The 14,463-nt window shown below is 47.7% G+C and overlaps 1 protein-coding gene across 1 annotated transcript in view; it reads right to left on the reverse strand.

The window, feature by feature from the left end:
• The window catches only part of GIGYF1 (GRB10 interacting GYF protein 1), a 100,328-nt gene that overhangs the window by 13,009 nt on the left and 72,856 nt on the right, over nt 1-14,463 (reverse strand). The window contains exons 9-16 of the mRNA XM_068273856.1: nt 13,222-13,398; nt 12,918-13,135; nt 10,518-10,626; nt 7,768-7,959; nt 7,530-7,672; nt 5,245-5,395; nt 3,936-4,102; nt 574-665 (exon numbers count right to left, since the gene is read on the reverse strand). Coding sequence (XP_068129957.1) covers nt 574-665; nt 3,936-4,102; nt 5,245-5,395; nt 7,530-7,672; nt 7,768-7,959; nt 10,518-10,626; nt 12,918-13,135; nt 13,222-13,398 — 1,249 coding nt within the window. The remainder of the gene's footprint in view (nt 1-573; nt 666-3,935; nt 4,103-5,244; nt 5,396-7,529; nt 7,673-7,767; nt 7,960-10,517; nt 10,627-12,917; nt 13,136-13,221; nt 13,399-14,463) is intronic.

The following is a 14,463-nucleotide window of genomic DNA, read 5'->3' on the forward strand; positions in this document are numbered from 1 at the left end:
GCAGTTCTCTGCTTCTAAACGCAGATCACCAGCAAAGGTCATGCTCTAACAGATATGTGGCACAATTCTAATCACAAGTACCGGTAGTGAAATATAGAAGTGACTGAAATTATTAACCTAAACAGATTTTCAGTGTCCCCCTGGAGCCTCTTCACGCGATTTTGTCACACTAAGCTCTCCCCACTGCCAGAAGATTCGTCTCCAGAAAATAAGATGGACAGCTAACCAAACAAGGGATCTTATCAAAGTGACCGATGGGACAGCTGCACTGATTCACCGCAGCAGACTGCTTTCGGCATGCCTAGACATGCGGTGGCTGCTTCCAGTACTGCAACTGGAGAGGGGATTGTGAGTTTTTACACAGATGACATTACACGGGGGTTAAACAAAGAGAATATAACTATATAAGTTAAAAGGAGTAGGGAGACACTTTTTAAAAGCAGACAAAGGGAGATTTTCCCCACTTGTTGATAAATGTATTAATTGTACAGTTCCATCATTCCTGACTGCTGGGGGAATACGATCCACAGGAGCGACAGCTGTCAGTTAGTGAACTGCCGTCAGCACACTCACCTTCCGAAGAGCTGCAGCAGATACTGATGTTGGAGCTGTTGGTACAGCGCGAGCTCCTGCTGTTTCTTCAGGCACTGCTGATCAATATTACCCTGCAACAAAGGCACACACATCATGCATACACTGTCTCACTCTGCAACGTCACAAGGAATATAACAAAACAAAAAATAACAACCATTCATTACAGTTCTATACAGTGCAAGGTACAGTACCAGGAACCATTTCATAGTGCACAGAACAAACAGCGCCTGCTCTATGCAGAAAGGGACACATTAACCCATTAGCAGCCTTAATTAGTTATCTCCTTTGAGATAAGTGCACTTGTGCTGTAAATTCTTTGATCTCTCTCTGCCAGCAGAAAATATAGAAACTGAAAGCAGAAGTCCTGTTATTGTCTCACACTTCCCCCTAGTGACAAGTGGCCAGAAATACCCATTACCACAGTACTAATTAGAAGTAGTGATGGTCATGTCTAGGAGTGACAGATATGCATGTCTCTGATTTGCTAGTCATGATAATGGGCTAAATCAGGATAGGATCACAGCAAATCAGAGCTTTGCAAATCTATCAGCTCATCAAACAGATCACATGCTTCTCCACAAGTTCTCCTAGACATGAACATCACTAATTAAAAGCAAAGGTTTCAAATAAAAAGATGTGGTAAAGTAAATAGGCCTGAAGCACCTGCAAGCCTCTAAATAAACTGGCTGCTAAAGGGTGAATGGGCAGTCTGTCCTCAGAGCGTTTATCTGCCATGGATGGAAAATGGTGCAGTTACAATTCAATATTAAGTTTTAGCAATTCGTTGCTGGTTCAAAAATGAACTGCAAAGACAAAAATATTAAAGGACACCTGAAGTGAGAGGGACATGGAGGCTGACATATGTATTTCCTTTTACACAATGCAGATTGCCTGACTGTCCTGCTGATTCTCTGCCTCTAATATATTTAGCCACAGCCCCTGAACAAGCATGCAGCAGATCAGGTGCTCTCACTAAAGTGTGACGGGATTAGCCACATGCTTGTTTCTGGTCTGATTCAGACACTACTGCAGCAAAGGGAATAAATATGGCAGCCTCCATATCCTTCTCACTTCAGGTGTCTTAACTTACAGAGTCATGTGATACGCAAACTTGTGTTTCTGGCAATTTTACTGAGTGACATCTGTTGAAAGAAAACCTGAGGTGAAAATACACTGATGAGAAACAAATGTATCTATTCTCCTATGCCTGAAAATGATTTAGAAAAACAAACAAAAAAACTAAAAAAAGGTAGGTTCAGTGCCTTATATGAATGATACAGTCTCAGAGCTAAAATATATGAACTAATTGACTTTTTTTTAGTTTATTTATCCCTTGCACTCAGAAGCTGTTCTCTTCTAGGAAAGAGTTTATGGCTGTAATTCCTCATCAATCAGTAGTACCTGTAAACATATATCACATGGGGCCTGATTCACAAAGCGGTGATAACTCAGTTATCACGCCTAAGACTTTAGGCGTGATAACCTTTGCACCACCTAGTTATCACAGATTTGTGCTGCTCTTCGCGCGAAGCTCTCGCACGCGCATCGTCCCATAGGGCTTAATGGACGCTGTGCGCGAAGCGGGGGTGCTGCGCGCGCGCAAAACTTTGTGCGTGGAAAATTCTCGCAAGTTTCTTCTTATCATGCCTAAACTGAGTTTAGGCGTGATAAAGGGCTTTTCACTCGCGTGCAAACACTTTGCGCCGCTTTGTGAATCAGGCCCATAGTGTGATATTGTCTCGATTCGGTCAGTCACAGTCAGCAATAAGAACATTCCTCCCAGGTGTTAGTTGAACACTCCAGTGAATGCAGTGAATAGGTGACCACTCTGTGCACTTAGCTTCCCAACACACTGAGTACTTCTAGCAGCTCACCAGATGTAGCCCACCGTTACTAGTCACTGGTAGTACTCACACTTTACCAACAGAATGGCTCAGCAGCCTCACTTCCAAAAACCCATCAGTTCAATATTCAAAAAATAAAAGATAAAACACATCAGCAAAGCCTGCTGCCAATTACACTTACAGACTCCTGCGCTTGTATCCTGCGTATCTCAATATCTTTATTGATGTCCGCCCCCCTCCGGCGAGTACCATGCGGCGTCCCGCTCTCCGCTCGTCTTTCGGCTAGGGCTTCTGGATTCCTGCGCGCTATGCCGGACCGGCTCTGTGGCGCGATGAGGTCATACGTTAGACTGCTTGCTCCACCCTATGGGGGGTGGACATCAATAAAGATATTGAGATACGCAGGATACAAGCGCAGGAGTCTAAGTGTAATTGGCAGCAGGCTTTGGCTGAATTGTTATGACCTAATACGCTATGATGTTCTGTGTTTTATCTTTTATGTTGTGAATATTAAACTGATGGGTTTTTGGAAGTGAGGCTGCTGAGCCATTCTGTTGGTAAAGTGTGAATGCCACCAGTGACTAGTAACGGTGGGCTACATCTGGTGAGCTGCTAGAAGTACTCAGTGTGTTGGGAAGCTAAGTGCACGGAGTGGTCACCTATTCACTGCATGGAGTGTTCAACTAACACCTGGGAGGACTGTTCTTATTGCTGACTGTGATTGAGTGAATCGAGACAGTATCACACTATGTGATTTGTATACAGGTACTAGTGATTGAGGAGGAGCGCGCAGCAACAAGCTCTGTTGAGCTGAGTATTGTATGTGAATCAGTCTGGAATCTTGCTGCAGTGATCCTGACTAATGAGTGAGAGCGGTTATTGATAAATGAACTGGCGCAGTAATCTGTTTGAACTGTAATTCCTTATCAGTGAGAGTTACGCTATAATCCGACTACATCCCAACCGGACAGAAACTGTCACTTGCATAGCTGAAGGTTAAAACCTTTTAGGCAGAAGAAGAAAAGGAAACCAGTCTAGTTATTTGCATGCTAGGCACTGTATATACACGTCTATCTTATGTCCCATCAGGTAACACTTTAAAGTCACCCTCCAAAATGACAACTCCCACACGTGGCCAGACAGGGTGCAGCTCTCCCCCTTTCCAAATCTACAATACATGACGTGTGATGCTAAGCTTTGCAGCACCGCTCCAGACAGAGGGAAAGCCTGCATGTGACAGGTTAATACTCAAATGTTAAGCTAGCTTGCCATCATTTCTATTTCACTAGCCTGGGCAGTTCAAACTAAGATACTCCCAGTTACCACATCCTCTTAAAGGATACCTGACCTGCCTTTGGATTATTTAAGCTAAGCACAGAGGTATACCTGCTACAAACCCCTGTGCACTAACGATTGCCCTGTGCGCTCCCCCCGCCCGCTTTCTCCCCAACAGAAATTTAAATAGCCCAGTGCTCTCACCTCTGGATCGCAACTTACCAGCAAGGGTGGCGGGGATGGTCCGGGAGCAAAGGGGACCCGTCCCCACATTTTGATGACCTCGCCCAAGGGCTGGAAGCCCTCATCACATCCTCGCTTCACTAACAGTGACATGGTAAAGTACCCAGCCTGGCACCACTCGGCCATCTCCTGCGTATTGAATGGACCTGCGAGGAAGAGAGAATGGTGCATTATGGGAGATGGGCTACAGCACATGCCCCAGCTCTGCTATATAAATCAAGCACAAACTACACATTGCCACCTATGAGAAGAGAGGATAAACACATACACAAAGAGCAAGAACCTAGCATAATTGCATAAGTAGGGGAGCACAACCCTCCGCACACACATGCTGGAGAGCAGAGGCCCCGCGCTCACACATACTGCAGAGCAGGGGCCCCGCGCTCACACATGCAGCAGAGCAGAGGCCCCGGGCTCACACATGCAGCAGAGCAGAGGCCCCGCGCTCACACATGCAGCAGAGCAGAGGCCCCGCGCTCACACACGCAGCAGAGCAGAGGCCCCGCGCTCACACACGCAGCAGAGCAGAGGCCCCGCGCTCACACACGCAGCAGAGCAGAGGCCCCGCGCTCACACACGCAGCAGAGGCCCGGCGCTCACACATGCAGCAGAGCAGAGGCCCCGCGCTCACACATGCCGCAGGGCAGAGGCCCCGCGCTCACACATGCCGCAGAGCAGAGGCCCCGCGCTCACACATGCAGCAGAGCAGAGGCCCCGCGCTCACACATGCCGCAGAGCAGAGGCCCGGCGCTCACACATGCAGCAGAGCAGAGGCCCCGCGCTCACACATGCCGCAGAGCAGAGGCCCCGCGCTCACACATGCCGCAGAGCAGAGGCCCCGCGCTCACACATGCCGCAGAGCAGAGGCCCCGCGCTCACACATGCAGCAGAGCAGAGGCCCCACGCTCACACATGCCGCAGAGCAGAGGCCCCGCGCTCACACATGCAGCAGAGCAGAGGCCCCGCGCTCACACATGCAGCAGAGCAGAGGCCCCGCGCTCACACATGCCGCAGAGCAGAGGCCCCGCGCTCACACACGCAGCAGAGCAGAGGCCCCGCGCTCACACACGCAGCAGAGCAGAGGCCCCGCGCTCACACACGCAGCAGAGCAGAGGCCCCGCGCTCACACATGCAGCAGAGCAGAGGCCCCGCGCTCACACATGCAGCAGAGCAGAGGCCCCGCGCTCACACATGCAGCAGAGCAGAGGCCCCGCGCTCACACATAAGAGAGATTATTGGTTCCCTGTGCCTATACATTAGCAGCTGAACACAGAGATATGACACTTACCTTGGATCTCCCCCTGAGGATCTTTGTAAAACCATTTCATGGCAGCCTCGTGGCTAAGGGGTAGAGCAGCAGCACTGTGAGAGCGGGTGGAAGGGAATCCATCTTCCTCCAGGGAAGAATCTTGCAGAGAGGCCACCAATTTCTCTGCTTCCTGTAAGACCAGGAGGTGGCGTTAGAAGAGTCTACTGAAAAGTCCAGCGCGAGGCAAATAATGACAGCGAAACACAGACAAAGCAGGAACCACAGCGAGGATATACTCAGACATCGGCATCAACCCCTCTATGCCCAACAAAGTCTTCACATCACTGAAAGCTCTCTTCAGTGCATTTTTTTCAGTGGGCACTTTTTTTTACAGCTTTCAGAACTTTGGGGGCTTAAGATCGCTTACCAAACTTCAGATCCGTACTACAGAGATTATGCGGCTAAAATGAGTTACTGAAGATCTAGCCTAGTCATGTTTCACAAGGATGGGCACGGCCTGAGATGCTGGGGGATAATTGTGGAAACAGGAGGCACAGAGGCTTTCTGCTGATTCAATAGGCGGTGAAGTTTGGATAGATCCAGATAAACAGCTGACCGGTCAAGCATTGCCCAGTGGCCGTATGCAGGGTGTTCCGGTCAGCAGAAGGCGACGGTGGGTATGCAGCCTGAACAGCACCACTCACATCAGAGGAGAGCGGCAAAAGTCAACCACGTGTGAAACAGCATGCAGCAGATCTCAACTGTGCAGAAGCCGTCGTCAATTGCTGTAAAGCCACTGAGTGGTCACTAATCGGTATTTTTATGGATCTTTTTGAGAAGACAGCTCAGTTGGGTGTGTTTGTATTTGAGGCTGGAGTTGAGCAAAGAGGTTGATGCAATGCAATTAAGTAGTGTAGGGGCACTGAGGGAGGAATAAAGTTCTAGACCAAGAATAGCGAATTTGAGAGGTGGATTCAGGGGCGGTAGGCAGTAAGGAGGAACAATAAAAATAGCTTCAGTAATTCCACCAACCTCCTTTGAATCCATCTCAAAGGATACCAGAAGCGAAAATCCTAGGAAAACAGGCAGATAATGTCACCTGCGCCGATGCCTACCGCTCCCCCCCATAGAAGCGAATCGGCGGCGATCGAGATATGTACGCAGCTAGCGAAGAGCTAGCTGCGTGCAATAAAAAAAAAATTGTGAAAATCGGCCCAGCAGGGCCTGAGAAATCCTCCTGCGCAGGTTACCAGGAGCTGAGCTCGGGATAACCGGCAAGGAAGATAAAGGGATCCTTAAGCCTACAAAATAAAATCAGCTTTACTTACCTGGGACTTCTACCAGCCCCTTACAGCTGTCACGATTGGATCCTCCAGTCACCCGCCAGCTACATTTATTTCCCAATCAGGCTTACTGCGCCTGCGCAGGCCTGGCCACGCGTCTCCTTCGCGTTCCTGTCCACAATAGCGCCCTGGAAGCGCAGGAAGCTATTGTGGACAGGAACGCGGAGAAGGCCTGTTGGGAAAGTGAAAGTAGCTGGTGGTAAAAGTGAAAGTAGCTCGTGACTGCGAGGGCACCGGACAGCTTCAGGGGGCTGGTAGAAGCCCCAGGTGAGAAAAACTGTTTTTTTGAGTGAGGAGTTAGGCAGTAGGAACACATATAGACAGAATCAAAGAGGTTGCAGCCAGAGGAGGATGGCAGAGGGTGGAATCCAGCGGTAGACAAATATTAAGAATCAGAGAGGCAGAAAATATGGAGTCAGATGGCAGACCAAGGACAGGCATAATTAGAAAGAGTGAGTTAGGGAGGTGTGCAGAGGGCGGAATCAGATGGCAGAACAAGGACAGGCATAACTAGAAAGGGTAAGTTAGGGAGGCGTGCAGAGGGCGGAATCAGATGGCAGAACAAGGACAGGCATAATTAGAAAGGGTGAGTTAGGGAGGTGTGCAGAGGGTGGAGTCAGATGGCAGAACAATGACAGGCATAACTAGAAAGGGTAAGTTAGGGAGGCGTGCAGAGGGTGGAGTGAGATGGCAGAACAAGGACAGGCATAACTAGAGAGATGGAATCGGGGGTTAGGCAGAGAGCGTGGAAATAAGTGGTAGAGCGCAGACAGTCAGAATTAAAGAGGCAGAAATGAGAGGAGGGCAGAGTAAGGTGAGAGAGTCAGGGAGTAGGCAGAGAAGGGGGAAACAAGTAGTAGAACAAGACCAGGTAGATATAAGAGGAGGGCAGAGTAAGGCGGCAGGAAGATGGAATCAGGTGGGACAAGGATAGGCAGAAGTGTAAATAAGAGAGTCCGTTATAAGGATGAAACCTCTTACCTGCTGGAGATGCTTCATGCCTTCGTCTTCCTCTGGATCCCCCACGGTGAATTCAGTAGCAGCAATGGGGGGAGTAGAGGAAGGAGGCGGCAGAGGGGACAAAGGGGAGAGGGAGGAGGGAACAAAGGCTCCAGGTTCTCCAGCTAAAATACACAAAAAGTCCAACAATTACAATGCTTATCGGGCAGACTCCCAACGTCTTTCCTCCACCTCAGCGGTGATCACTCCAGGTCCTCACCTTCATCAACCGAGAGTGGAGTCTGCTCTCCAGGCATGGCATCTTCTCCTTCTGAAGGGCTGGTGATCTCGGGACACCGTTCCACCTCCACCTCTCCATACACAACAGATGCCCATGCTGAACCGATCGGGTCAGGGGAGGAAGAGGGCAGCTCCTGGGAAATGTCTTCAGAGGGGGCTGGTGGAACATCACCTATAGAAAGGATTAGAGGCAGAAATGCTGACGCCACCCCTGTTTTCTGTAATCCTATTTATTGTACATTGCTGCGTAATATGTTGGCGCTATATAAATCCAATAAATAATAATAATATTAGAAACAACCCCTCAGTGCTTACTGACTGCGTGACCCAGCACAGCTATACATTCTGAGGCCCCCTGCACACTGCAAATGCAATTTGTGATTCCAATTTTCCCTGGCTGCTCTCAAAACTAAAAACGCAGAAAAAACGCAGCATGCAGTACCGATTAAAAATCACAAATTGGAATCGCATGTAAAAATCGCAAATCGGAATCGCATGTGTAAGAGGCCTTACAAGGTTTCTCCCCCCTGAGCTGAACAGTAGCCTATTTCCTGTTGGAAACGATCAGTTCAATAAAAAATAAATAAAATAAAACCGGAATCCAGTGAGAGGAGAAGAGAGTGGCAATTGCAGTTCGGGCCCTTTTCCACTTGCTGTATTTCGATCTGAAAAATCGGATCACTCACTTTTTGCGGATTGCAACAGCGCCGCGATAAACAAGTTAATTGTGGTGCTCCACTACAGAGATTACTTTCTTCTTCCAAATTGCCAGCCTGCTGCGCCATGATACAGCAACTCAAACTCAAGCTTTTTTCCCTCAGGTCAGAAATAGCAAAAGCACAGCAAATGCGATGTACACCCGACAGAAAATCGGATTGTGGCAAAACAGCAAGATGACCTACAACACGGGGGTGTGGGGGAGGGTTTCAGCAGCAAAGGAACCACGCCATTGCTGTACACAGTAGTGGTGGAGAGCAGCGGGGATTGCAGCTGCCTGATCCGGCCAGCCCTCTGGATCAGGTAGAATTTTTTAAGTCTTAATCCCCACCTTGGGTGGGCTTGAAGGATGCCTGGAGGTAAAAACTCTAGCCAAACCGTCATTTGCAGCAGATTGGCTGTCAAAAATACAGCATTTTTTTGCCTTATGATTTTTCTTTTTTCAAGAGGTTATAATAATATTGTTGAAATACTGTACAATTTACATTATTTGTACGTGCCCCTGCTAACTATGAGCTCTGAAGCGAGATTTATTTTCGCTTCAGAGTCTCTTTAAGTGTTCTAATTATTTCAATAAGGGGTAACTCTTTACTGAGTTAAAGGGGCACTACAGTGAAAAACTGTAAAATTTAAAATATGTGCAAACATACACAACTAAGAAGTACATTTTTTCCAGAGTAAAATGAGCCATAAATTACCTTTCTCCTATGTTGCTGTCACACAGCACAATAGGCAGTAGAAATCTGACAAAAAAGTGTCAGGTTTTGGACTAGTCCATCTCTTTATAGGGGATTCTCAGGGATATATTTATTTTCAAAAGCACTTAGTGAATGGCAGTTGCTCTGTTCAACTGCCAAAAAACTGTGTAGGGAGCAGGGAAGCTGGCCAGCATCATTGTTTAAATCCTTTTCAGGGAATATCTTTATAAAGAATAAAAGCCTTGCTGAGAATACCCTATGAAGAGATGGACTAGTCCAAAACCTGTCAGATTTCTCAACCTACTATAAGTGACAGCAACATAAGGTAAAAGTAATTTATGGCTCATTTTACTTTTAAAAAACGTACTTCTTATTTGTATATGTTTGCACATATTTTAAAATTTTCAGTTTTTCGATGTAGCGCCCCTTTAAGCTCCCATAATAAGTTAGTTTTCCTATGTTGCAGTGTTTCTCAAACCTGTCCTCGTGACTCCCCAATGGTGCATGTTTTGCAGGCAACCTCAGCTATGCACAGGTTGGGTAATTAGTGTCTCAGCTATATGGAATCCACCTAGCGGAGACACTAATTACCCCACCTGTGCATAGGGGAGGTTGCCTGCAAAACATGCACCGTTGGGGAGTCACGAGGACAAGTTTGAGAAACAATGGCCTCAATTCACTAAGCAGTTTAGACTAGTCTACAGATGGTTTTTTAGTCTACTGATGGTTTGGTGTCATGTTTTAGACCTGTTTTTAGACCTGGTCTAACATTCAGTAATTACACAATTCACAAAGGCAAACAAAGAGTAACCACGCCCACTTTCTCTGACAGAGATTAGACCAGCTGATTTCTGTAGGTAAAGTAATTCTGTGAGGTATTTTAGATGTGAGGATGGAACCTTTTGAATTAATTATACAGGAGTTTAGTTGCATGCAGAAGAGCTCATCAGAGGAGAAGGATGTCAGTCATAGATACCAGTTTGTGAATTGCATCTTTTGATCATTTCCCTGCTTTACCAGCCTAATTACCAAATGGTTTAGACCAGGTCTAAAACATTTGGTAATAGTGAATTCCCCTTTGATGTAACTGACCAAACCATCAGTAGACTAAAAACCATCAGTAGACTAAAAACCATCAGTAGACTAAAAACCATCAGTAGACTAAAAACCATCAGTAGACTAAAAACCATCAGTAGACTAAAAACCATCAGTAGACTAAAAACCATCAGTAGACTAAAAACCATCAGTAGACTAGTCTAAACTGCTTAGTGAATTGCGGCCATAGCTATATTGTAGACGGTTTCTGGCGACTCACTAGCAGGCTTGTCCGAGGCGCACTCTGTGAAGTTCTCCTCCTCCTCTTCCTCCTCCACCCCTTGGAACTCCAGCTCGTGCTCCTCCACAATGGGTTCCTTGGGACTTTTCTGCAACACAAGACAAAGCACAAAAGTTGGCTAGTTGTACAGAGGCCTTACACACTCCTGGGAGTTCTGGTTCACCAGGGGCCTGCTGGGTAGTCTTTAACTCAGTGTGTTTCAAGTCCTACCCAGGCTTGTTCTCACGAGTAATGACAAGTGATTACCTGTGATTCAAATGAGGCTTAATTGGCGCAGGTGTGCGGCAGGGGTACAAGGGGTTATTTACCCATAATTCCGCTCTCCGCCCTGCGTTCCAAACAGCTTGCACGCGTTATTTTGGTCGTGTTGCAAGCCTCACCACGGCGCAACTTCCTTCTTTCAAGCCGGAAGGAGGAAGTGCGCCGGTGTGAGGCTTGCAACGCGACAAATAGGACGTGTGCAAGCTGTTTGGAACGCAGGGCGGACGGCGGAATTATGGGTAAATAACCCCTTGTATCCCCGCCGCACATCTGCGCCAATTAAGCCTCACTTGAATCACAAGTAATCATTACTCGTGAGAGCAAGCCTGGTCCTACCCCATAGAGCCACATGAATCCATGCCATGCACTGATGAGGATCAACCAATCCAAAACAGTCTGTATGCAGGTTGGATTATTATGGCTCTGTAATATTAACAAGCTGACACATCATTGCATTCCAGCGGTTCTGGGGGTGTGGTTAGCTTACAGGGACAACAAGGGATGATTTGCATACTCAGCAGTGATGCATTGTGGGAGACATTATATGCTCACTCCATGAATAATCGCAAATACCTTCTGCTCTAAAGAAAATCTGCAACGAAAAAAACTCCCCTAGGGGGTACTCGCCTCGGGTGGGGTAAGCCTCCGGATCCTATTGAGGCTTCCCCCGTCCTCCTCGGTCTCATGGCGGCGGCAAAAATCCTCCCAGAGCGGCGATGTAAATATTTACCTTTCCAGGCTCCAGCGGGGGCGCTGTTGCGGCTCCTTCCCACGGATATAGGCGGAAATAGCCGATCACTGTCGGGCCGCTCTACTGCACAGATGCAAGTATCCTGCACAGTAGAGCGGACCCGACGGAGATCGGCTATTTTCGCCTATCTCCGTCAGAAGAGCCGCAACAGTGCCCCCGCTGGAGCCTGGAAAGGCAAATATTGAACAGGGTGTCGGGTCTATCGGGCAGCTGTTCGGAGGGCTGCAGCGAAACCCCCGTGGGACAGAGAAGGACGGGGGAAGCCTCATTAGGATCCGGAGGCTTCCCCCTCCCGAGGTGAGTACCCCCAGGGAAAGTTTTTACTGTTACAGTGTCTCTTTAAGGCGGCAAACTTGTTTGGCATAGCCTTTTAGTAAGAGGGCTTGTTTGGTCCTGTTAGCCCCTTACACACTCCTGGGAGCTCTGGTTCACCATGAGCTTGCTGGGTAATCCACAACTGAGAAGTTTAACAATTGCATTGTGTGTATCCAGCATTATACTACATGGAAGTGACAACATTATGTGAGCTAAATTGGGTGTGTACGCACTTATAGGTCTAGTACACACAATGAGATTTTCTGCCAGATCGATTATTTCCAACTTGTCCAATATGATTTCCAATCAGTTTTCCGTTCATTTCTATGGAAAATCGATCGGAAATCAAATCGGACATGGTGGAAATCTGGCAGGAAATCTGAAAGAAAATCTCATCATACGTACTACGCATTATGCTAGGTGTACACTGAGATTTTCTGGCAGATTTACTGTCAGATCGGTTATTTCCAACATGTCCGATCTGATTTTCAATCATTTTCCGATCGATTTATGACTGTTTTTCCATTCACTTCTATTGGAAATCAGATCGGACATGTAGAAAATAATCGATCTGACAGTAAATCTCATCGCATGTACCTAGCATTGCAAAGAAAGAGCACCACCTAGTGATCACAGCATGTAATAATGGAATAGTGAACTCCAGCAACCACAGGAAAAAAAAAGAAAACAACATTTACACAACGCTAAATGGTTATAAAGTAGTTCTTTGTAAATATATTCAAGGACAAGCAATAAAAACACTATATGCACATTATAAATGGACAGCAACAGAGACAGGAAAGGCCATGTGGAATATACTCAAAATGCCCACAACACCACCATTTGTTACTGTTCACACAATGTGCCCCCCAGACACATACAAATATTAGCGTAGGTACAAGAAATAAGTACCGCTGTGATGTGTGTCGCATTGCTTTTGAGCAGCTCCCCTTCAACCCCCCCCCCCGAGGGTATTTAGCGTTTTTCTTGCTTGTCCACAATACACTTTGCTATTATGTCACATCTCAGGGATGCTTTGATGCCTCCCATACCTTGAAAGAGAAAAAGGCTCCTGAGGAATCAAAGGTTCCCATTTCGTCATCCTCGTCCTCCATGCACCATTCAGGCAGGCCATCTCTCTCATCGTCCTGCGCGCCGTCTGACCCGCGGGCGCTGCGCTGTGACGAGCCGCCCTCCTCTCGCACCATCTCAAAGTCAAACTTCCTGCGCCGATCTCCATGTTCTCTCCATCCAGCGGAGCGGGGTCCCTCTGTGCAGGAAAGACACAGGCAATGGTCACCATGGGAAATATAAACAGGGGTACATAACACAGAGGACAGGAAGTGCGCGGCAGACCTGTTACACTTCCTCCAGGGCTGGTAGATCTCCAGCGCTCATCTCTCCGAGAGGTAGACAGCCTCCAATTGCCATCCTCGTCTTCCTCCTGCCCCTCGCGCAACGTGCGCCAGTTGTCACTGTCTGACCGGGCAAACTCCTTCCGTGCTGCAGTAGCTTCCTCAAAGCCAACTCGCACTGCAGAAGAGACAAGGTGTCAGATTGCATGATGAGTGGCTGAGCGTAGCCTAGGCCAAATCATAGCAATATATTAAAAATTAACTCCTCCTCAGTCCCATTGCATTGCATCATTGATTTTGCTTCTGTGGCTGCATAGGCCGTATTCTATTGTTTATATGTAGGGAGCTCCTCCGAATCCCAAACTCTGCACAACAGTCACAACCAGCTTCCTGCTCCAGCTATACACTCCGTGTCTCCCCAGCCATTCCCTGCTTTGCTGCTGCGTCCCTGCTCCACTCTGCGCCTGCTAACGCTCCAACTCCACCTTCATATGTCTCCCCAGCAGCTTCCTGCTCTGCTACTGCTTCCCTGCTCCACTCTGTTCCTGCTAACACTCCAACTCCACCTTCATCTGTCTCCCCAGCCACTTCCTGCTCTGCTCAACCTTTCAACTCCACCTTCATATGACTTCCAAACCACTTCCTGCTCTGCTAAACACTCCAACTCCACATTTGTTTGTCTTACCAGCCACTTTCTGCTCTGCTTCAACTAACCCCTCAAACTCCACCTTCATAAGTCTTCGCAATCTGCTTCCCTGCTCTTGCTAAGCACTCATAATCTACCTTTGTATGTCTTCTCAGCCACTTCCTACTCTGCTACTACTTTCCTGCTCCACTCCACCTTTATATGTCTTCCAGATCGGCATCCCTGCTCCACTCCTGCTAAGCCCTCCAACTCCCACCTCCATAAGTCGTCCCAGCCACTCTCTGCTTCCTAGCTCCACTCTTGCCAAATTGTCAAAACTCTCCAACTCCTCCTTCCCAGCTAATTTCTGCTCTACTACTGCAAGTTCCCCACTCCACCCTTCTCCCGCTAAACACTGCAACTCCACCTTCATATGTCCTCTCAACCACTTCCTTCTACTCTCCGTCTTCATACATCTTTTCCAGCCACTTCCTCCTCCCCTCCTGCAAAACATTCCCAACTGCTTGTGTCTTTGCCGCCACTTCCTGCTTCTCTGTGCTCCTGTTTAATAGATTGTTTGAATTATCTGGACATTTATCTGCTTAGTGCTCTCTAGAA

This window comes from Hyperolius riggenbachi, chromosome 3 (genome assembly GCF_040937935.1).
Source record: "Hyperolius riggenbachi isolate aHypRig1 chromosome 3, aHypRig1.pri, whole genome shotgun sequence".
NCBI classification, from domain to species: Eukaryota; Metazoa; Chordata; class Amphibia; order Anura; family Hyperoliidae; genus Hyperolius; species Hyperolius riggenbachi.